At 36.4% G+C, this 23,835-nt stretch overlaps 1 protein-coding gene across 2 annotated transcripts in view; it reads right to left on the reverse strand.

The window, feature by feature from the left end:
• Positions 1–2,369: 2,369 nt before the first annotated feature.
• Positions 2,370–23,835, reverse strand: part of Ano3 (anoctamin 3) — a 314,454-nt gene continuing 292,988 nt past the window's right edge. For both annotated transcript variants that reach the window (XM_039106460.2, XM_039106461.2), the window contains 8 exons: positions 23,227–23,284; positions 15,978–16,075; positions 13,001–13,134; positions 12,077–12,229; positions 11,537–11,684; positions 8,523–8,603; positions 8,266–8,371; positions 2,370–5,414 (listed from right to left, as the gene is read on the reverse strand). In XM_039106460.2, coding sequence (XP_038962388.1) covers positions 5,232–5,414; positions 8,266–8,371; positions 8,523–8,603; positions 11,537–11,684; positions 12,077–12,229; positions 13,001–13,134; positions 15,978–16,075; positions 23,227–23,284 — 961 coding nt within the window. In that variant the 3' untranslated portion in view covers positions 2,370–5,231. The remainder of the gene's footprint in view (positions 5,415–8,265; positions 8,372–8,522; positions 8,604–11,536; positions 11,685–12,076; positions 12,230–13,000; positions 13,135–15,977; positions 16,076–23,226; positions 23,285–23,835) is intronic.

Below are 23,835 nucleotides of genomic sequence, written 5' to 3' on the forward strand. Positions count from 1 at the left end.
AAATGCTTATAAGAAAACAGTTAATTTTCCAAATGAAACCAAGATTTTTTGTTCCCTCACAATGTTCTCCTTGTAGCTCCAAAGATAGCAGGGATAAGATAAGATATTTGCATACTCACAGTGCTATTTGGAAGCCTCTGTGATTCTGTAATTTGGGGAAAATGAAGTGCACATGTCTGATGACATTGGTTTTGAGTTTTGTTCTTTTACCTGCCCCAATTGACCAATTAGTCTATCCAGCCATGCCATTCAATAAACATGGATTTTCACAATAAACCATCAAGTCTCAAACCAAAAAAGGGTAAGTTGGTGACTCTTGGATAGAGATAAGAGTCTATCACAATATCTTGTATTGCCTTTGTGCTTGAATTCCTGTTCTATCACAGGTAAATAGGGCTAGTTATTTCTACTGTAAATTGTCAGAAAACTGATCAAATCCACATCTCTTTGGCTCATACCCTATGCTCTCTTACAAGTTATTGTGGTCTAAATGAGAAATGCCTCCCATTGGCCCCTGTGTTTGACACTTAGTCCTTACTTGGTAGTACTGTTTGTGGCAGTTATAGAATCTGTAGAAGGTAGAAACTTGCTGGAGGACATCCATCACTGGGGGTGGGGGGTAGGCTTTGAGTGCTTATAGCTTCATTCCATTTCAGGTTCCTTCTCTCTGCTTCTTGTGTCTGAATGAAATGTAATTAGTTTCTTGCTTTTGGCTTGCTAGTATGCCTTCTTCACCATGAAGTGTTTATCCCCATAGAATCATTGACTAAAATAATGCTTTTTTTGTTCTTAAAACAATATTTATTTTTGTGTTATGCATATGTCTTGTATGCATTTACTTTTGTACACCACATGTGCACCTGGTTCCACCAGAGGCTGGGTGAGAACACACTGGATCTCTTGAAGATGTAGTTACAGTTGGTTGTAAGCCACTAAATGGGTGCTGGGTACTAAAGTGGGGTCCTCTAAAAGAGCAACAGATATAGTGCTCTTATCTGCTGAGCTATTTCTTCAGGCACCCCACCCCCATTTGCTTTTGTTTTAAAGAATTATGCAGTATGAGATTTTGATAGTGATTGGGAGAGGCAGAGTGTATGTGAAGAAACAAAGTGCCTGGCTGTGGTAGAAGCCTAATTACCCTAATATGACCTAATCACATTTACTTTCTCATCTGCTTCTAGCACAGACATCATTAGAATTAATGTGATATCTCACCTGCACCTTAATATAAAACTATTTATTTTATTTTGTTTTGATGTGGATTAGTGTTTATGTGTGTTAGTGTGCATTTCTGTGTCTGTGTGTGTGCATGTGGTGTATGTGTTTATGTGCATTTGCATGCATTCGTGTATGTGTAGACTGGAAGTCAATGTCCAGTATTTCTATTGTTTTCTACCTTATCTTTGAAGATAGAGATTCTCTTTAAGTCTGGGGCTCACAAATTGGCCACATTGGCTAGTCTCTGGGATCCTCCTATAGAGTTGGTGGTCACAGACATATTCTACCATAGTAGGCTTTTTTTTTGTCAGTGTTGATGTTCCATCCAGACTTAGGTTGTCATGCTTGCATAGCAAACACTACCCACTGAGCAATCTTCCCAGCCCTGTGAATATTCCTTAAGATAGGAATATTATCCATCAAGAGACAGTCTGAATGTAAGTTGTCTAATATTAATAAAACTATTGTCTGAGAACTAAAGAACATGAAATCTTTCCAGCCCATTCAACAGATTCCCAGTTTAATATTTAAAGAACAAGCATCTTATGGTTTCCCTGAAGTAATCTGTATTTTGATGCTAATTCTACTGCCCCAAGGACAGCTGCCTAGTCATATACTCAGGACTCAGGTGACTTCACCAGAAACTTCTCCCCATTGAATTTTTAAATACAGGTGAGGGGCAGGTACAGGATAGAATGAGGCCTGTCATTGGAGGAGAAGGAAGGATGGGCGGGAGAGAAGTTTGAAGGAAGAGGAGGAGACAGGGACGGAAAAGAGAAGAGATAGGAGAGAGGGGGGAGAAGCCATGGCAGGTGACGTTAAGATTCCGCTCTGTGTATTTACAGGTGATATAAATGTTAAGGGATGGATGGCACTGGGCTTTGTATGTTTAGGTGGGAAATTTTATCTTATCAACTGGACCAAAAGTTATTGTGTTGTGTGTTCTTTTATGTGACGGTTTGAGTGAAGGAAAGTGTGCGGTGGCAGGAGACACTGGACCGCCGTGGAGTTGGGATGTGTTTCTGCCAAGATATCTAGCAGGCATCTTGGGACACTGAGGTGATGGACCTAGGGGGATAAAAGACAACCACATTTTTTTTATCTTTTACATTTTTACAACAACACAAGCAGAATGAAATGGATTGTGTAAGTTATAGTAAAAATGATAATTTATTGAGTGAAAAAAAGTTTCTATTCATTCCATTGTACAGTGGATTGTGCCAAGAATCATTTAGCATTCAAGTTGAATTTCATCATGCAGCCAGGCAGCAGTGGCTCACCTAAAAGTGCATACACAGACTCATATGATCGAGAGCTATTACAGTTAAGACCCAGAATGGTTTACACAACTTGACAAGGCAGACTGCATGCACGTATCCATTAGGTGTTGGCATAAAAGGACAACATGTGAGAATATGAAAATATGTGAGCAGCATTCACGTCATACAGAATTCCTGAGAATAGTGTGTGCTATAAATCTTCAAGAAAGAATTTATATTCATATGGAAAACACTTACAAAACATTTCTCTCAACTTAAGTAGACTGATCTAATAAGCTAACATACTGCGAGGGGCTGTCTGTGTTTTGCTATCAGTGATGATGAAACAAAGTTTGATTGTCTTGCACTGTTTAAGAAACAAAACACACCAGATAATTTATTTTTGGTTCTGTTTTCTCCCATCCATCTCAAAAATATCATGGAAGATATTTTGTAAATATACTACAACCCCTATTAAAATATCTTTCTCTGTTCATATTAATCAATATTATTCAAACCCCAATGGTGTATAGAAAACCCTAGAAAAAGAATTCTCAAGGAAAAGGCTGTTACTGTCTGTCCTACTATAACACACATGTCTGTCTTGCATCCCTATTTTGGGAAATATGTAAATGTTAGGTAAACAAAATATGCTCAGGTATGTGGATACATCCATTTATCAAAGAAAAGGGACACAAATGCTCCAAGGCAGAGGAGTTGAAAATCCTATTCGATAACTGATGAAATCAGCCATTATATTTGTAGTGAAAGAGTCCCAGGAAGAAGGATCTGTGTTGGAATTCATGTCATACTTCATTGGATTTACATTTATTTAATTTGTTTGTTTTGTGGTGCTGAGGGTTGAGTCTCTATGTTCTGCATGTATGCTACATATATTGCCACTGAGCTCCATGCCCAGATCAAGTGGAAGACGTTAGATTCTCAGGCTGTTTGCCTGGCTCAGAATCATAGGGAAAGAAGAAAAGTGAATATCCTTGGCCGAAACTATAAAGTCAGCATAATCAAATAAACAGAGCTTTTTAACTGTTAGAATTGGGGCAGTGTACTTCCAATAAGTGAAAAGAGTTTCCTTGATAGAGAATGCAAAGTGGTTTTTTTTATTTATTTTTTTGTGTGTGGCTAATCTAATATTTTATATTTTGTAAATATTTTTGTTTTGCTTAATTGAACAAAACCAAACAACAAATAATAGAAATCATAATAATCATGTGTTTGTTTATGTGTTCTTTCCGTGTGCTTATGTATTTTCTGTATATATGTGTTTATGTGTTCTTCATGTGTGTGTGTGTTATATGCTTATGTATTCTCTGTGTGATTTCACACACTATACACAGAGAAAAAAGAATGGATCTTCCTGTTTTGCAAGGGAATATGTATTGATTTCTACAATATACCCTGCTCCTTCACCCCTGACTTTCTTTGTATTCTGTCCCCTTAAATAATGTTTCCTCTGAGATTCTTTTCATTGAATATCCTTTCATTTATGCCCTGTTAATGTGACATAAAGTCAACATTCAAATAAGGAATCTATCACAAACTAAACTATGATCTTCACAATGAAACTGACTTGTTTCTAGAGAGCTTTGAAACTCAATAGAGTCAACTCATCAAAACCCAGAAATCTCCATTCCATGAAGAAAAAGTGAAACATAGAAAGGTTTTTTATGTAAATAATACACTCCATGCATGCATTATTTTCATTAGCTCATAATTGAGAATGCACGTTATAGAAAAAGCATAAGTGTTGCAGAACATTTGGCTTTGGATTTCCTGAATGAACAGATTACAGTAGCTGTGTAACTGGCCGTAGAGCTCAATGAACTGTAACTCATATTACACAGTGGAAAAGTGCAAACATATAAGGAACATTGGCATATTTACAAAGTTTCAACATAGCATTCTGTGAGATTTATAATCATTCAGACAGGGGCACATAGAATATAAGAATAGAAGGTAGGTTTCTGCAGCGAAATATGAATTACTCATGTTCTAATGACACAAGAATACCCATTCAAAATTTCAAAGTAGAATTATTGGCATTTGTTAACAAAAATGGGCAGTGCACTTGACTCTGAGTGATAAAGAAGACTTGAGCACAGCCAATATACTGGAATTATTTCAGTGGTGCTCTTTGTGGGAATTTGGATTTTTGGATTGACTGCTAAAGTGATGTTCAGCTCTTCAAGTGCATAGTTGACATAGAGCAGCATAAATGCCATGTGCATACACTCATTATATCAATGAGACAAAGATGACTCCACAAACCTGTAAGCTGAAGGGACATGGGGTTCTGACATCAGAGCCAACAACTGATTAAACTCATTTCTTGCAAATATCTGAGGTTAAGTGTAAGTCCTAGAATCCAATTAGTATTTCCAGCTTATGAACATTTATGTGAAAACTTGTCCCTGGAAATTCCACCACTCTGTTTCCTATTTGTTCTGCAGCTAATGGAACAGAATGGCCTCAAAACATAGAACTCCCCTGAAAGCTTGCTCTGAGCATCAGAGCCTGGCTGCCTGCCATTCCGTTGCAGCACTTTGGAGGTCACGAGTCCTTTATTTCCTTAGAAGTCTGAGCATTCTAAATCACATAGACCTCTAGGATGTATTTCCAAGTAGCATTTTACAATATAGTTTGCCAAGTATGCCTTTCTCTTGGATCCTAGCTACATTTCAAGTGTCTCGTTCCTGCACACTAATGGTACCTCCCCTTTTGGGTAACAGGTACTGCCTAAGGCCATTCATGGTGAATAGGCTGACCACTTTTTCTTCTCTGTTGCTGTAAATGTTCCAGTTCAGCCTCATACATCATTTCTTGAACTAAGTATTTCTCTCGCCGTATGCGCTCGCGGAGGCCCTTTGGTATATCTGGAATCAGGTATGCAATGAATGACTTAATGCCAAAAACAAGATGCTGTAAAGGTAAAGATAAAAACAGGTTTTCAAAGGTTCCAGAGTTCTCACTGTAAGATAGAAAAGTCATAAACAATGATGCATTTAACTTAAAATCAAGCATCAGAGCGTAGTGTGTCGCGTTTAGAACATTGCTTCCAAGACTTCCATTGGAAATACAAATGTTGACAGTCACCTTAATTAGACACCAAAAAACGCTGTTTCCTCTTTTTAATGCTGTGTAATGAAATTACTGATTAAAATCATCTTAAATTCCTGGTTAAAATTCTTACATGTTATGTAATATTACACATGAACAGATACAAATATGAAGGAAGATTCTAAGAAAAATGTATATTCAATAGATCAAAATACATGCAACATAAACTTGTGGGCCAGGGATTAGACTCAGACTCAATGATGTATTTTTCAGAAATTCTGTTATCCAACTTCACTATCATCATTACTACTATCAAGGCTTTAATTTGTGTTACATAATTTTGGTACAATATTATTATTTATGTTTTAAGAATAAACTGTCACTAGTGGGGGTTTTTTGGTTTCGTTAGTTTGCTAAGAATAATTTTACTATTATTCTAGACTCTGGCTTAGAACTTTCTTTGTAGATCAACTAAAAGAAATCCCCCTGCCTCTGTCTCTTGTTTGCTGGGACTAAGGTGTGCACTACCCCACCCAGCCTTAGTGCTGAATTTGAACAAGTGAAAATGGAACTCAAAAGGCACTGTGCTTGTAAGTAAAGGTCCGGTATTTGAATGAGGGCAATTAAGCAATTAAGTCTTCATCTGACGGACACTCAGGAACTGTGTACCCTTGATCAAGTCATCCACATTCCATGCCTCTGATAGTGATGATATTGTTTCATCTTAAATGAATTAAGTTAACACACATCTGAAGAGCTTAAAAGAGTGCTTGGCGCAGTGTGAGATCTCCTCAAATGGCACTCCCTACTGTTATAAGTATACTAAGAGAATGGTAGGTCTTCCCATTTCTCAGAAAGGAAAGAGAACAATGTGGCATTTGTGCCGTTAGCAAGGTCTCTTGAAAAACACCTTTATGTAAGAGGCTGTTAATGAACAATAGACTCTTTATGAGAAAAGGAAGAATTAATTGTACTTTTAGCTGGACTTGCTCATGTGTCCCAAGAAATTGCATTGCAAAGTAGATATCTATAAAGCAGTTCATATTTTCCAAGACAAAATCAGAACTTCTCGCCTGATCATTCAAATGTACGATACTTCTATAAATTTAGTGATGTGCCTCAAAATGATAGGAGTACAAATAAAAATATTGCCATGATTTAGTAAAGTGTAATATATGATAATAAATTCTTCATTATATTTAAGGATTATATGTTTAGTAGGTGTGTTCTAAACATAGGTAGAGCTCATTGACACTCTAGAGCTAAATAAATAAAGCAAGTAAAAAGTAAAAGAAACCTTAAAGGACAAAATGATTGAAATTATTTGTAAAATATGACATCCAAAGTAATAATAATAATAAATGTATGTATATATGTATACGTATGTGTGTATATGTGTAAATAATGTATATGCTGGATATGTGTATATATATGTATATGCACACTTAACTAAGGATAAAAAAGTCCAATGAAAAAGTCAACAGGAAGAAGTGTTTCACATAGGTTGCTTAGGAATTGTGGAATCAAGAATGGGAACGAAGAAAGAGAAATAAAGAGGGTCTCACATGGAGCCTGGAGTGATATTTCAAACTAATGTGTCTGATTAACTGTTTTCATTTGACTTCTGAGAAATATAGAACATATGTACATTTTAAAACTAAATGACGAAAAACATTTCATTGAATTATTAGATTGAAAATATGACTTAAGCTGTTATACTGTATGTCATGAAGAAGAAAGTCTTATTTAGTAAGACATATTTTCATTGACTCAAAGCGTGAAGCATTTCATTTTCAGATATGCACAAATTGTAAATTTATATTTGGACATCACTTGGAATTTGTAATTGTCTTTGAAAAGTGTTTTTTCCCTCGGATTTATTAGGCAGAATGTTAGTCTAGTTTTACAGAGCCCTAGGTTCTATCCCCAGATTCACATAAACCAGGTGTGGTGGTGTATGCCTGGAAGGACAGACAGGATGATTAGAAGTTTGAGACTAACCTTGGCTAAATTGGAAGTTTAAAATCAGGTTGGTATATATGAGGTTAAAAAAATCAAATAAACAAATCAAAACAAAAACAAAATTTTTGTTTGTTTCAAAAGATTTAAGATAATAAATATACCATCTCTTTTGGCCATAAAAATTATAAATTTTTTGTTGACTCACTGGTAACCCAGAGAAATTGTTTAGTACATCCCAGTGGTAAATTCTTCACAATATCATAACTTGTAAAACAAGTGGTAATATTGTATGTAGTTCCCTTAAAATTATCTCACAGTATTACACTTCAATACTATCATGTCTGTGATAATCAAACTCTAATAACTTTTAATAAAAGTGTTAGGCAAAGATTATGTGAATATCCAAATTGTTTTAAACAAATATTTACGTGATTGTATTTTGAGTTAATTATTCAGAAATGCTACATGTCCAGCCTCATGAGTAGTTTTGAAGTCATTTATCAGCTTATGAAAACCAACTCTTTATTTTTTAAGCATGGCCTCTAGGAATGTAAATTTATAAGATAGCATCTTTCTCATCGATTTTCTTGTATAAATAGCCCCTAACTTGTAGTTATAGTACTCAGTTCTTACTCATTAGTTTTCATGTTCTTTATAATTATTTTACCATATTTGACCCTTTTCCCCGGCCTACCAAAGTCCTTTTAAAGAGTCCACTGTAGAATTGGCATCAACCTCTCCTGAGACTAACCTCAAACACAATAATGAAGGCCAATCGAGCAGCCAGGATGTGCCAGTACTGTAAGGTGAACTCATAGGGTTTGGAACTCCAAGGGGGGCCTCTATAGTCTCGGTACCTGCAATCCACAAAAACAGAACACATGAAGAGTGCAGAACCTTCTTGATTTATTTAATCTTCAGGATGTTAAAGGCTTTTATACACGTAAGGGGTAGGAGATGAGGTGGCAAAAGCAAGAAGGGGAGATAAATACATTAGAGGGAAGTTACCTGCAGTAACCGGATTTTCCGATACCAAGTTCACTCAGGTCAAAGAAGGATAAGCTATTGTTGACATATCCCTTCAGGCAACTAGGAGAAAAGAACAGGATTGCATGAGTCATGAATTAATACACTTTTGAAATAACTTCTTTACAAGTGACAGGATTTAAATAATGCATTGTTCTTCCTATCCTAACTATTCAACACTCTTCAATTTGTCCCCATTTCTTGTCTTCTCATTTCTTTTCAGTATTATACTCATCAATTATTTTTGTAGTTTATTTAAAACAAAACAAAACAAACAGAACACCTTTGTGGTTTCTGTCCATGAGATATCCTGCTACTTGTGCACTTAAACTCAGTAAGTCTTTTATAAACTCACATACATGCAACACAATTGGCTGATTATTAATAATACCTATTTATATATATTCAATTATTTAATTATTTCTTGCGCACCTACACTTTGTTATAAAAATTCTCAGTGATTGATACTCAACAGTGACCAAAACAGGTATTTATATAAAGTGAAGTTGCTATTATCCACAAAGAAAGACTATTATTAGCCAGATATGGTGGCATATGCCTTTAATCCAAGCACTCATGAGACAGAGGCAGTCAGATATATGAGTTCCATGTCAGTCTGGTCTGCAAGGAGAGATCCAGGACAGGCTGCAGTAAGAAGACCTTTCTCAAAAACAAACAAGCAAACAAACTGAAAATAGGAAAGAAAGGAAGGAAGCATACAAGCAAGGAAGGGAGGAGGGAAGATAGTTGTGATGTTTGCAGGAAAATGAATGCAACTGGAAATAATGCTGAGTGACAGAGTTTGTCCCAGAAAGACAATTACGGCATGTTTTCTCTCAAGTGTGTTTATTAGATTTTAGAGAGACACTGTATGAAACTATGACACAAAGGTAGAAGTCAAACTATTTGGACATATAATGGGGATTATTGAAAGGGGAGCAACATATGTGACTATGAGGGGACTCAAAGGAAGCTTGCAGATTACATGTTGAAAAACACTCCTAGGGAAAAATGTTTCCTAAAGCCTAGATGTAATCACATGTCTCACATTATTAAGTTTGAAATATTAGTCTCAGTCCAACAATAATTCACTGTGTTCCTTGTTGATTCTGAATCTTGTAACATCACTAAAGTGTTTTCTTATCAGTACTTTCCTTCCCAATGCTATCTTGTCTCTTCATGATTTGCTCTGAAATTTTCTACCCTGAATAGATTTTCAATTTCATTTCTAAGTATACTTAAAATAGTATTAAGTAATTGAGTCTCTCCTTTTATATATACTGTCTATGTCACAAAAGACCTGAGTCATTTTGCCTGAATTTGGTCTACTTCCTTGGTCACTGAATAAGGAGATCTCAGGTGCTATCCAAAGAAGTCAGGTTTCAGAAATATAAACTCATTACATTAGAATTTTCATCTACCACTAGGTGGCAATAAAGCTACTGCCAAGTAATTTATCTAAGAGAGACACCAGCCACTAATTCTACACTTTCCACACTTGACCTTTACCTGAAGGCTGAGAAGTGACTGACCTATACTTTTCAAATTCTGAAATCTGTGTCTAGTCCATTCTGCATTAGACAACGGGAGCATTGGTTTTTCACTAACAGCATTGAGAAAACCTTATGTTTACATCTTGTACATTCTCAGGCACCATTTTATAATCACACCCCCTATGAACCCTTACTGTCATGAATTGACCATCTCATACAGTCATACATATGATGCTTATCTTAGCAAATGACAAAGTTGGAATTCAAATTTTAGGTATCTAACTTTGAATTCCTTTAAAGCTTTTAAGGACTCCAAGATCTGTTTAAGAAATCAGTAATAAGATGCTTCTCACTTCTTCAAAAAGAAGAAACACTTGTTACCAAGTGTTTTTCCAGTGTTCTCAGTAAATACCAGTTTGCCAATAGTTAATCTAGGGTCAATGTCACTCTAAAGCTAATCTCCACCTGTTGTGGCTCATGACCTCTCTCCATGGCCATTGCTTCTCCTGAGGAGCAGCCTTCTTCTTCTTCTTTTTTTTTCATTCTTCTGCCTTTTATTACAGATTTCACAACTTAGGCTGCACCTGTAAATGTTTTAAAGGTGGCCTCAGTCCTATATAGTTAGTTCTCACATGCATTGTTCCTCAATACCTATCCAAATGAAAAGTCCGAATTGACAAATATGACCTAAAGTGCTTGCCTGAACCCAGTTATTTTGTCTCCCAGGAGACAACAGGCAAAGTTGGGAGATAGTTATTGTAATCAGAATGTATGGATTGAGATAACTTTAAGGATATCAACTGGTCAGGACCACACATGATGCTTAGCATGCTAGAGTGGGCAAAACAACCACCTTCCTGACTGGAAAGACTTACTTGAATGAAAATGTCAATGGAAAAACCAAACAAAAGCAAAACCAACCAACCAGCCAAACAAACAAACAAACAAACAAACAAACAAATCAACAAATGAAACACTGCAGAGGTTGAGAAGCTACCCCACTTTGAAATGTGTCCTTCAACTTTAGATGAAATAAAATGAGGTGATTCTGCCTCAGTTATCGGTCAGACCCCTAGCACTGTATGTTTTTAAAAAAGGCCTAGGCATGAAGACTACAGACTTTTCAGGCTCAATTTCTCACTTTTTACCCTCTTTATTTCCTTTTTATCAGCTTTATGTTCTATCTGCATAGCAAAGACACTTTGTCCCCTTGTTCGAAGAGTTTTTTTAAGTTCTATCCAGGCTCTACTTCTAGGCCTTTCTGGAAACATCACAATTTTTCATAGCATTTGACATATTTTTCAAGTAAAAACAAACTCTAAAATGAGTTGCTGTAGAAAGCACTTTCTGTTCTTAGCCCCAACTGCTTTCATCCAATAAGCACACTATAAATACAATGATCAGAAACATTACTTTTTAATGGTAACAGAACAAAACTTCCCAGTTGTCCATTAACTTCAATTATAAAATAGATCAGAAAAAATTGTCAAATTTCAGCCTTACTTTTCATTCTGCTTTACATGATTTGCACAAGGGCCGTATTTGTATTCATAGACAAAACGTGGGATGTAATCAGATGTAATAGCAATTACAAATGCATTGGTGATCACAGCCAATATGCCAATTCCCTCAAGAATTCCAAGCCAGATACCTGGTAGGAGAAAAAGGATTAAAGCTGGTGAATAAAAAAGTGTACGAGATGAAAGCACTCTGCTTAATTTTACTTTGCAAAGAATATTCTGTTTATTTTAAGTCATATTTCAGTGCACCATTTACTCTTTCCCCCTTAAAGGTTATATTATATTGTGTGTGCGCGCTCATGCACTTGGGCGTCTGGAGGAAGCAGAAGGCATCAGATTGCCTAGGGAGCCACCTAGTGTTGGAGATGAGGACTGAACTCTGGTCCTTGGGAACAGTAGCAATTGAGCTTACTGGATGGGCCATCTCTCCAGCCCCTCGTTACCTTCCTACTAGAGTATCTCACACTCCACATTTTAGAGAGGTTGCAAATACTATTTTTCAAAGGGGAGAATTGAGTCTTACCTATGTCAGTGGCTCGGGCTGGCAGAGGCCTCCTCCACTGGGTCACAAATTTATATGCATCCAATCTGATTTCTATGATATTGTTTAACAAAGCCAAAAGAGGGGCCAGGGGAAAAGCAGCAACAAAGATGGTAGTAAAACCAAACTGTAAAACTGGAAAACAAGAGCAGGAGGAAGTTATGAATATCCATATGGCATACACTGAACGCCTTACCGGGCCAGGTGGGAGCAGTGGATGGATTACCTTAAATTATTGCAGTAGTTCTAATCAGTTAATATTCTTATTTCTATAGTTGAAGAAACTTTTGTTCCTAGGTGATAGGTAAATTTGTTGAAATATTAGATGGATAGAAAACATTAAAAACCTGTACTCCATCCTAGATATGGGCATATTTAATGGATACTCTTTTCAAGCCTACACTCCTTATATACACTGTGTATAACAAAGAATAAATAAAAACTTAAAAATAACCAGGACTGTATTCGAGGAGGCTATTCTTTTTCTCCATAATGAGATCTAGTTTTTTTTTTTAAATCTAATATGTGCTCAAGAGCCTACTATGGCGGTACATGCCTATTATTCTAGCACTGGGGTTACCACAACAGGCAGACTGTGAGGTCAAGAGCACCTTGAGTCATTTATCAAGTTCACGAAACTCATCTCAAAAAGAAAGATGCTAGAGGCTTCATTGTGACAACTTCATTTTGACTAAATGCCATAGTGTCTCTAATAGATCGTAAGTGAAAGCTCACAATGCCCAGACCCTTGACAGCGTTAGGACAAATGTTCACTTGTGGTTCAGAATGCTCAGGGCAGGAAAGAGTATTGTCATTAATATTGTTTGCCTCTGGAACCAAAGTTCATGTACACTAGGGAAAAAAATTCAACAAAGCCAAATGATCCTGCAGAAAGTCTCTCCTTACCCATTTCTAAGTATTCGTCCATCAGCCCATGAATGTTCATAGGCTGAAGGTTCCAGTCATTTTCCCATTGTGGTATGGAAGCATCCTGGATTCCCCGTTTGATTTTATGTCGTGACCACCAGTTTTGGATTAACCTGAATCAGAGAGCAGACCAAAGACATGTGATCTGTTACTGAAGCGTCTATGGAAAAATGTGTTTTTAACTAAGAAATAACAGTTTTCAACTAACCATTAGTTATTTCAAGTATTCCTGGAACTGAAGATAGTTAAGTGGTTTTAACTCTTGAAAGAGTAAAAATAAAGCCTGAACTTTATAACTATAAAGTTGAATTAAAAAGATTTAGCAAAGTTCCTATCATTTTAGAACTCTCTAAGGCCTTTTAAACATTTGGAGAATTATTAGGAATCCATTGCCCATAAACTAAGCCACTCTTTGGTGTTGATTAGGTTAAATTAATTTCTCCTATCTTCACCTGTAGGACTCCTGGTGTCAGGAGCCCTGAGTACCCCGTTGCTTACCCTCCATCATTTTTGGAGGTGCTCATGTGGACATGGATACAATTATGTTCTGTATGAAATAACAGGCCTACCTAAACTTACAAGGGTCTCGGGTTTGGGTCTCCATTTTGTCATGCATTGTATGTGGGATTTTTGTCAAATAACTTCACTTCTTTGAGCTATAAACACAAACACTAATAAAGGCACTCACTCTGCTACAATAGTTAAGAAGACCTGTGGGGCCACAGCTATGCTTACATGAGTCATTGTCTGGCGTCTGGAAAAGAAATAAAATACTCTATCTCCTGCTTGGGAATGATACTATGAAGCATAGAGATAGCCTGGTATGCACTATGAGGGGCTTTTGCATAACGGCTTAAGAACTTGAGAACAAGATACTCTAGGACAACACAATATTTCACAACTCAGTGAAATAGAACCCAAGGATCAATTTTAAGTAAGTGCAGATTCAGAATCTGTTGGGAGAAGTACTTCAGTCAACCTTCCATGGCTCCGCTTTTGGAGACTTACATGTGAAAGGGCTAGCACAGCTTGCTTATTTTAATTTGAATGGAGATCTGGAAGCCCAACAGTGTCAACTAGCCGGGACCCTGGGAGCTCCCAGAGACTAAGCCACCAACCAAAGAACATACACAGGCTGGTTCAGGGCTCCAGCACATATGTATCAAAGGACTGCCTTGTCTGGCCTCCTTGGGAAAGGATGCTGTGTCTAACCCTGTAGAGACTTGATGTGACTGGAAGGTGTGTGGGGAATACTCTCTCAGAGACAAAGGGGAGGGGGATGGTGTGAAGAACTCTGAGAGTGGGGATTAGGAGGTGAAGGCAACATTTAGGATGTAAATAAGAGACACAAAAAGAAAAAAAACTAAAACAAAAAATTGAAAACAATTCCTGTTAAGTTTTCACCTGCAAAGCCCTTTGCCTACATTTTTGAGAAACACAGGTGGAAGATCTCCTGCTATTTTTCCCTCAGTATTTGATGTGCATGATTCAGGCTTCCCACCTGGACAAGCTCATCATTAAAATGAGTATCTAACATGTCTAACAAGTATAGCAAACCACACATCATGATGATGATGATGATGATGATGGTGGTGGTGGTGGTGGTGGTGGTGGTGGTGGTGGTGGTGGTGGTGGTGGTGGTGATGCTGGTGGTGGTGGTGGTGGTGGTGATGCTGGTGGTGGTGGTGATGATGACGATGATGATGATGATGATGATGATGATGATGATGATGATGATGATGCAAAGAATCCTTTCTATGCTACAAAGGCTACAATTCCACCCTGTTGGATTTTATGACATTCTCCTGAACAATTCAATCTTATGCTGTACCCTTGATATCTAATTTCTTCAGCTGTGTTTATAGGATACTTCCCATCTGTGCGTTTAAAAGTGGTAAGCAAAAGAGAAGAAGGGACACATAGCAAGTACAGGAAGGAGCCCAACCTTTAATTCTTCATGGAGGTTTTATTTAAAAGAGATTTCATTGAATTTGTTATATACATTGCATATATAAACACATAGGCATATATGTGTATATAATTTACACTCCTCATAAGTATTTTGTTATTTAAAATTCAAATTTAAATTATATATTGGGTCATTTTATTTATCTTTTGCAAATTCCCTGTTTCACAAATGAAAGGAAAAAAGAAGACATCAGAGAGGTGACATGATCTCTAATCAGGATAATCAAGGAACTGAGGCCAAGAGTAGGTACTTCTGAGTCCATGCTCTACGTCTCCCTGTAGGTTAACCTATGCTCAGCATGCTGCTGTGTGTATATGCTTTCTCCATCAGAAGGTCAGTGGCTCAGCAGTATTATTTATAGGCAGACAGGAACAAAGAATGAAAGTAAAGTTCCATGAGTACACCCATTTTGTGTCATTAATTCATGAGGAAATCTATTCATATCAACAACCAGCTGATCAGTTTTTCCCTCATTGGTAAATGTCCTCACAGCAGATTACAATGTCAGTTTGCTTCTAATGATTTTTATAGAGGTGGAGAGAGGACGCATTATAAAAGGACTATCAAACTTTGTTCTTTCCAACCTCTTCTACCCAACATGTTATTTAGATGGAAAGGAGGCATTTTATATTAAACAATAATGTTACCATTACCTTACATCTGCTGATAGCTCCAGGACACCAAAGAGTTATTTTTATTTTCAAGACTCTGCCTTGTTAATAGTTTAGAAATAGCTAATAAGCTGAACTAGTAGTCTATACACATTCATTCCTTCGATGCCAACAGCTGTTCCTGAAGGTGACCTCATCACTTATCTTTTCTTAGACATGCCAAAAATTAAGGCTCAGAAAGCTAAAGCTTATGGGCAGTCACATATTTAGTAAGGATCAGAATGGTAGCTGACCAATCCTCTCAGTGCTCATGAACCCCAAATTATAACTATGCATAAGACACAGCTAAAGTTAGGATGCTCGTTAGGACGCTCACGGATATCCCAGCTCCATGAAGTTGTTCCATATTTGCTTCAGAAACATGATGACGCCCATCTGGAGGCAGAGGTCTATCAGACAGCCGCTAGGATGGCACTGAAATAGAACGGGGAGAGCCATGAGGACTCTGCTCTCTCCTCCCCACCAAGCTGGCTCAAACCACTCCAGCTTTAAATTGCAGAGTAAATTTTACATCTGGGTCACATTTTCTCATGTAAAAATGGAAACAGGTACAATGACATTGGGGGAAGCTTTAAGTAATTATGGTGGGACTTGGGTTAGCTTTTAGTGAGCACTGGCTGTCTCCCAGTGTCAATCATGCTCATATATAATGAATACTAACACGTGTGCTGTATCTATAAATAGTAAGCCATTAAAATAACAATTCTGACAGTGTTTACACTTTTGTTTCTAAGAAATACTCTATTTTCAAATAAGTTTGATTTTCTGAAAGAATATCAAACATTTTAATTAGTTTTCACTATTCCTTTCCATTCAGTTCAAAGGTAAAGAATTAGCAGCAGTGCCTTGTAATTAAATAAATTACAGTCGCCACTTTCATTCCCTACTCCTCCTGGACTGTTGAATAATACAATCAGCATACTACATTGCATATCTTTCATATCTCCTCATTTTCTACTTTTTTGGAATGGGTTTTCGTGGTTTTGTAATTTCGAGAGTTTTTGAAAATCACTGGAACATTCAGGAGTCTGACTTTACGTGAAGATTTTCTTCTCTGTGCTAATTTTTGCTGTTGTTGAGATTTCAATTCATTTGGTATGAAACACACACACACACACACACACACACACACACACACACACACACACACGACTTAATTGAACCCAGCAACCAATGCATGCTGTGGAAACTGCACTACAAAAGCAATGCAGGCGGAAAATGTAGGTCTGCATCTTTAGAAATGGGATCCTGTCCTGCTCATAAGGATGATTGTTTCTATGGCTTTGATCCATAGTTGTTTCTATTTCTGTCAAATTGGTACTAGTGGGACTTCAAAAGGAATAAATAATTAAGACATAAAAGAGCCTGCTTTCCCGTTCCAGCCCAGCGGCTCAACAATCTGAAGCAGACAGTAGGTGTACCCATGCTCTCTGCCAGCAGGGTCGAGTCTATCATCCCAGCACACTTCTTTCTAGCATGAATGTATGACCCTCTGAACTCATTCTCATTTTATACCATAAATGTTCTGGGTGGAATGTGTGAAGGTGAATCACTAAGATACAGGGGACAATTGCCCTTCATTTTTGCAGAGAGCCTTTAAGGCAAATTGACTTGCTCAGAGACTGAGGAAAGAAGACTCTAGTCTCCTCCCGTGCATCGTGCTAAGGATAAATTCTATTTACCAAAGATGTCAATTGCCTTGGAGTATAGTCATAGCATATGTATATTATTATAAAGGAGAAAGGAAACAACAAAAAATATGATTGAATAATTTCTGTAAAGTGTTGGCCAAAGTTAAAAGGCAGGTCAATAGTGAAGATGGTAAAATTCAGTCTTGAAGAATTTGTAATTTATAAATCTCTTTCTGTGTTCCACAGAGAACAACAAAGGACAATGGTCTTAGTTTGTCCATTCATATAGTGATGACCTTGAGCTAAAGCCAACTCTTAAATAATCTAAACTTATTTGGTAAAATATCTCATACTTAGAATGTATACATTGGCAAGGATGAATGTATGAAAGACCTGGGCATTTATGAGCAAACCAAAGTTCAGTGTTTCACATATTTTCCCATTTTTTAGTGAGAATGTGCTTAGGGAGAGTGAACAGAGGCTTAGAGTCTTTAGTCCCTATAGGTGTTTTAAAGAAACTAGGGAATAGAGAGGGCTATACAATCCTTGATTTTACCTACTTCAGGATTTTTATTCTAAAGTTAGCTCACTTGCGTGAGCCAGCAAAATGCATTTCTATGGCTATGATCACATCCCATCCCAGTGGTGGCTGGGAAACACTGTCCAGACAAGACTTTGAAGCAATGCTGCTTTTACTCAAATCATAATTTCATCAGTTTTGTGATTTTAGGCAAATTATGAAATTGCTCTACTTGCTGTTCACTCAGCTATAATATCAATATAATAATAGTAGCAGTAATTGTTTTGAGGATTTAATAAAATTATATAGAAAGAACACTTAGTAACAATTGCTGGACTATGTTAGCATGTATTAAGTGCTTGATAAATGTCAGCAATTTATAACAATGTAATAATGAATTATATTATGATTGAATTACATGATATTTTATGAGATATAAAATAACTATAGTGAGAGTCATAAATATGATATAGCCACTTCTTAGAAGTTATGACACATTGTAACATTTTTCTTTCTCTATACTGTTTAATATCAATTTTGACTTTTGATTGAAATGCAAGTTAATTTAATTTCACAAATGAGAGTATGTGCTACCTTTTCCTATTACCAGTCATAAAAGGAAGGAGCTAAGAGTCTCAGTTAAGATCTTACCAAATTGGAAATTTAAGCACATAGGCTAGTAGGACCTAAGGATAAAACACTGTTCATTTCAAAGGACATCCTATTCTACGTGATTATTAATGCTATCAAATAAAAGGATGGGTTTTTCCATTGCTGTCCCTCCATCAGAGGCCCACAATCAAGTCTGTGCTCATACTTGCTTCTTATGTGAAGGAATTCAGAGTCAATACTTACCCTTAATTTTCATACTTTATAATTGGAGATTTCTAGGGTGCATAATAAATTACAATGCTAATGTTATTTTTTCCTAGAACATTCAGTCCTTTGTAGGTAAATATAACCACTGCATATCACATCTATAATGGAAGGGTGGAGGAGGGTTATGAGACATTTTTGTAATACCAGTATTATAATTACTTTTCTGGGACTTTCAAGGATTAATCAAGACTTCCCACAATTTCATAAGTAATAATAAAAGAAATAATGATGATGATAATATACGTTTGAATACTGAGAGTGGTAATGCTTAAGAGGGCATTAATATATATCTACACGACTATAACTCCTCTGTTCCCACCTTAGGTTTCTTAACTTGCCCAGTCGAGCCACCGTGGTAGAAGTACTCCTTAAATTACTAAGTGGGTGGCCAGACTTTTGATGGATGTGGGCACCACTCTTGGCCATAAATAACCACAAAAATAAATCAACAAACATATCAATAACCAGAAAAAAGAAAACCGAAAAACCCGAGACTTCCAGGCAATCTCAGGGTTATCATCGTCCTTAGTTTCTGTCTATCCTGCTCCCAGTGTCTTACTTTATAACAGCCCACGTAGGTTTGGGATTCATTAGGCACTCAGGGTTTACATCCTCCTCGCCATCTTCAGTTTTCAGCTCTCAAATGGTGGGGTTATAGGGATGCATACTGACACAGTCTTTGTCTGTGGCCACAGAATAGTATGAGTACAGCCATGGTTTCAGAACAGTGATAAGTATCAGCAACAGTCTGTGAAGATTATCTCTTAGGCCTGGGCTGTGCTTGTTGTGCTCTGTAAATTAACTCCTATCTATAAATAACTTGTTAACCTAATTATTACTACCACCAATTTAGCATGGACAAACAGATAGTCATGAATGATAAATTAAGAGAAAAGAACAAATTGCAATGGTAAATCACATCTGAGCCCAGCTTTTTTTTCTTTTTTAACTGTAAAGCAGGAATTGTGAGGAAGTTTTAGGCTTCATCCATGTACAGAGACAATTTCTGAAATGATCTAGAAAGATATCATCAGTGGAGTCTTCTGGTAATTTTGAAGTGCTTTGTATAGGGAACTATCTGCCCCTTTGCTTTTCTTTTGTAATCTTTTCTTAATACTTTCTGCATTTCAACCTTATGTTAAAACACCATATATTGATTGGTTTTTTTTCAAGTGGAATCATTATTAATGTCACTTTGGTTGAGAGAAGGAATATGATCCTGGTCAAGAAAACAGAGACCAGGTATAGACACAATTGTAAGATATAAGCTTCAACAAATATAGACTCTGCTTTTGCTGTTAAATGCATAGTTTCTATTTGGGAGAAATAGTTTATTGTTCTTAGCATGAAAGGAAGTTTTGAAATTAAATATCACCATATTAGAAAATAAGATGAATAAATTTGAGTAATTTTATGTTCCAAGAATTGAGAAGAAATTTTGTAAAAATAATATCAATACTGAAATCCAATAAGACCAATGTCATTTAAGAGAGGTATAATGGTACAGACACATAACCCCAGTACTTGAGAGGCAGCGGCAAGGGAATCAGGAGTTTAAGGTCTTCCTCTGCTACACAACAAGTTCACTGTGGGCTACATGAGACTCTTTTTTAAATTAAACTAGCAAAAAACAAGCACAGAAAACAACAAATACCTGTCAATTTCATCAAATAAATGCTAAATATTTTTTGTAAAATGAACTATTAAAGAAAAAGTAACAGGGGAAAAATGAGAAAATCTGAAACAAATTTGAAGCCTGAGATTCAAATTTTGTTTGCAAATTAATAAACAGAGAGTCTTATGAAAGTGAACAGGAAGTATATACAAAGGGAAATATAGTATAAAGACAGACATAAACAGTATTTCTGAATTCAATTTCCATTAAACAAACCACAAACAAAAGGAGCTGTCCTTTCACTAGTTAGAGGTCGTTTCAAATGCTTCTGTTGGCAAAGTCTGGCAAAGAGACTTCTCACTGTAGAAAGTGCCACTAATTGACAGACACTTTCTCAGCTTTAGGGAAGGTGAATAAGACGGAGCAATCCTATGCTTTTTGGGTGTTTTGTATATTGTAAATCAATAAAGAAAAAAGAATATACCTCATTGTCAGCACGACATGGTACTTTCTCCAAAATTAACCATAAAATCAGTCACAAAACAAGCCTTAACAGATACAAGAAGATTGAAATAATCCCATGCATCCTATTAGATCACCAGGAATAAGGCTAATTTCAGTAACAGCAAGAACAACAGAAACCCTACATAGTGAACAACACTCTACTGAATGATAACTTGGTCAGGGAAGAAATAAAGAAAGATGAAAGACTTTCAAGAATTCAGTGAAACTGATGAGACACAATGAAAGCAGTGCTAAGAGGAAAATTCATAACAATGAGTGCCCTCTTAAAGTAAATGGAGAGATCCTACATAGCAATTTAAGTGCACATTGAAAGCCTTGGAATAAAAAGAAGCAAACATACTCTCTAGGAGTAGATGGCAGGAAATAATGAAACTCAGGGCTGAAATCAACCTACTAGAGACAAAGAGAACTATACAAAGAATCAACAAAACCAAAATCTGGAGAGATAAACCTTTAGTTAAACTAACTAAAGGACACATAGGCAGTATCCAAATGAACAAACTCAGAAATAAAAAGGGAGACATAACAACAGAAACTGAGGTAATTAAAAAAATCATCGGATCCCACTACGAAAGCCTATGTTCAACAAAAGTGGAAAATAGAGATGAAACAGATGATTTTCTAGACAGATACCACATACCAAAGTTAAATTATGAGCAGATAAACATTCTACAAAGTCCATAACTCCGAAGGAAATAGAAGTCATTAAAAACCTCCCAACAAAATGAGGCCCAGGGCCAGAGGCTTCCAGACCTATGAAGAGGAGCTAATACCAATACTCCTTAAACGATTCCACAACATAGAAACAGAAGGAACACTACCTAATTCATTCTATGAAGCAACAGTTACTGTCATACCTAAATCACACAAAGGCCTACAAGGAAAAAGAAGTTCAGATCAATTTCGCTTATGAATATCGATGCAAAATAGTCAACAAAATTCTTGGAGACTGAATCTAAGAACACATCAAAACCACCATTCATCATGATCAAGTAGGCTTCATTCCATGGATGCAACAGTGGCTCAATATATGAAAGTGCATTGAAGAATCCACCATACAGGCCAGCTCAAAGGAACAAAATTGCATGATCATTGCATTACCTGCTGAAAAAGCCTTTGAGAAAATACAAGGCCCCTTCATGTTAAAAGTATTTTAAGATCAGAAATTCAAGGCACATAATAAAAGCGATATACAGCAAATAAACAGCCAACATCAAATTAAATGGTGAGACATTTAAAGCAATTCCATTAAAATCAGGGATAAGACAAGACTGCCCACTCTCCCTCTCTATTTAATATAATACTCAAAGTTCTAGCTAGAGCAATAAGACAACAAAAGAAGATCAAGTGGATACAAATTGGAGAAGAAGAAGTCAAGGCATCACTTTTGAGGATAATATAATAATATACGTAAGCAACCCCGAACACTCCTACAGCTGCTATACAACTTCAGGAAGGGCCAGGATATAAAATTAACTCACACAAATCAGTAGCCTTCCTTTACACAAATGATAAATGGGTTGACAAAGAAATTAGGGTAACAATACCCTTCGCAATAGTCACAAGTAACATAAAATACCTGGGTGAAACTCTAACCAAACAAGTGAAAGATCTGTATGACAAGAATTTCAAGTCTCTGAAGAAAGAAATCAAAGATGACCCCAGGAATTGGAAAGATCTCCATGCTCATCAATTGCAAGGATTAACATACTGAATATAGCCATCCTACCAAAAGTAATGTATAGCTTCAATGCAATCCCCATCAAATTTCAAACACAAATCTTCACAAATATGGAAAGAGTAATTCTCAATTTCATATGGAAACTGGGTATATGGGGGTATGTAAACAACTGGGGGAGGGGAGGGCTGAGTAGGGGAACTTTAGAAATGTAAATAAATAAAATAGTTTAAATAAAGATTTTAAAAAGAAAAAAAATAAATAAAAATGTGTAACCTCCCTAAAAAGAAATGAGCTTCAGTACATGTACACACATGCTTATATGACTAGTTCATGATAGATTTTTTTAGACTGAATTTTCATTTCATATTTATATGTAGAAACTCATTCAGCAAATAATACTACTTTCCCTAATGAGTGAAATTATGAAAACTCTATTTGTGGGGCTTGTAAATAGAAAACAAACCAAAGCAAACAAACAAACATGACTTAAAAAGTGATAAGAGAAGAAGCCAGAATATTGGTATTTAACTGCGAAAGCATCATCCTATTTTAAAAGTAAATGAAACTCCATCCATTTTGAACCTAATAACCTCTTCTCTTCCAAAATGTGCCTCTAACACTCTTGAAGATCTTCCTTCCTCATCCCATTACCTCCCGCAGTCACTGGCCTGTATCCATGCCCATCCGCACACCCACTCTCATGCGATTACTTACTTCCTCCAGTCTCCACCGCTCAAAAAGTTTATTGTATTTTCCTGGGTGGCCTACGAATCTGTAAAAAGTGTTTGAATTCATTAGCAACTAACTGAAGTTCACCTGCGACACATCACACAGAGTCCTTGTGTGGGTAGACAGAACTGTTCACTGGTGCAACTTGTCCCATACAGTTGATATTTGCTATGCTTAAACAACATCAAAGAAACTGACTTCAAAATGAGAAAGCGATGTATGAATTCAGTACCAATGAATAGAGAAAGTGCAGGTATATCAAGCTGATGACATTTAATGTTTTGTTCTATGTAGAATTTTAGTAATGTGTGGGCCAGGTTAATGAATACAATCATAGTGTACTGAATGATTTTGTTCAAAATGTTTCTAGCTTCTGACTGTTCTCACGGTACCAAGTAGAGGGTTAACAGGGCTTGTTACATTTATACTTTCTCTCTCAGATTTCAGATAAAAGGATCCTGGTTTTTATACCAAAAATATTATAACTTAGGGATACATAAAAATTCTTTTCTTCTCAGCAAAATAATAATTAGTGATAAATGATAACTTATACATGACATCCTGAGTGTGTGTGTGTGTGTGTGTGTGTGTGTG

Source organism: Rattus norvegicus, chromosome 3 (genome assembly GCF_036323735.1).
Source record: "Rattus norvegicus strain BN/NHsdMcwi chromosome 3, GRCr8, whole genome shotgun sequence".
In the NCBI taxonomy this organism is placed as follows: domain Eukaryota; kingdom Metazoa; phylum Chordata; class Mammalia; order Rodentia; family Muridae; genus Rattus; species Rattus norvegicus.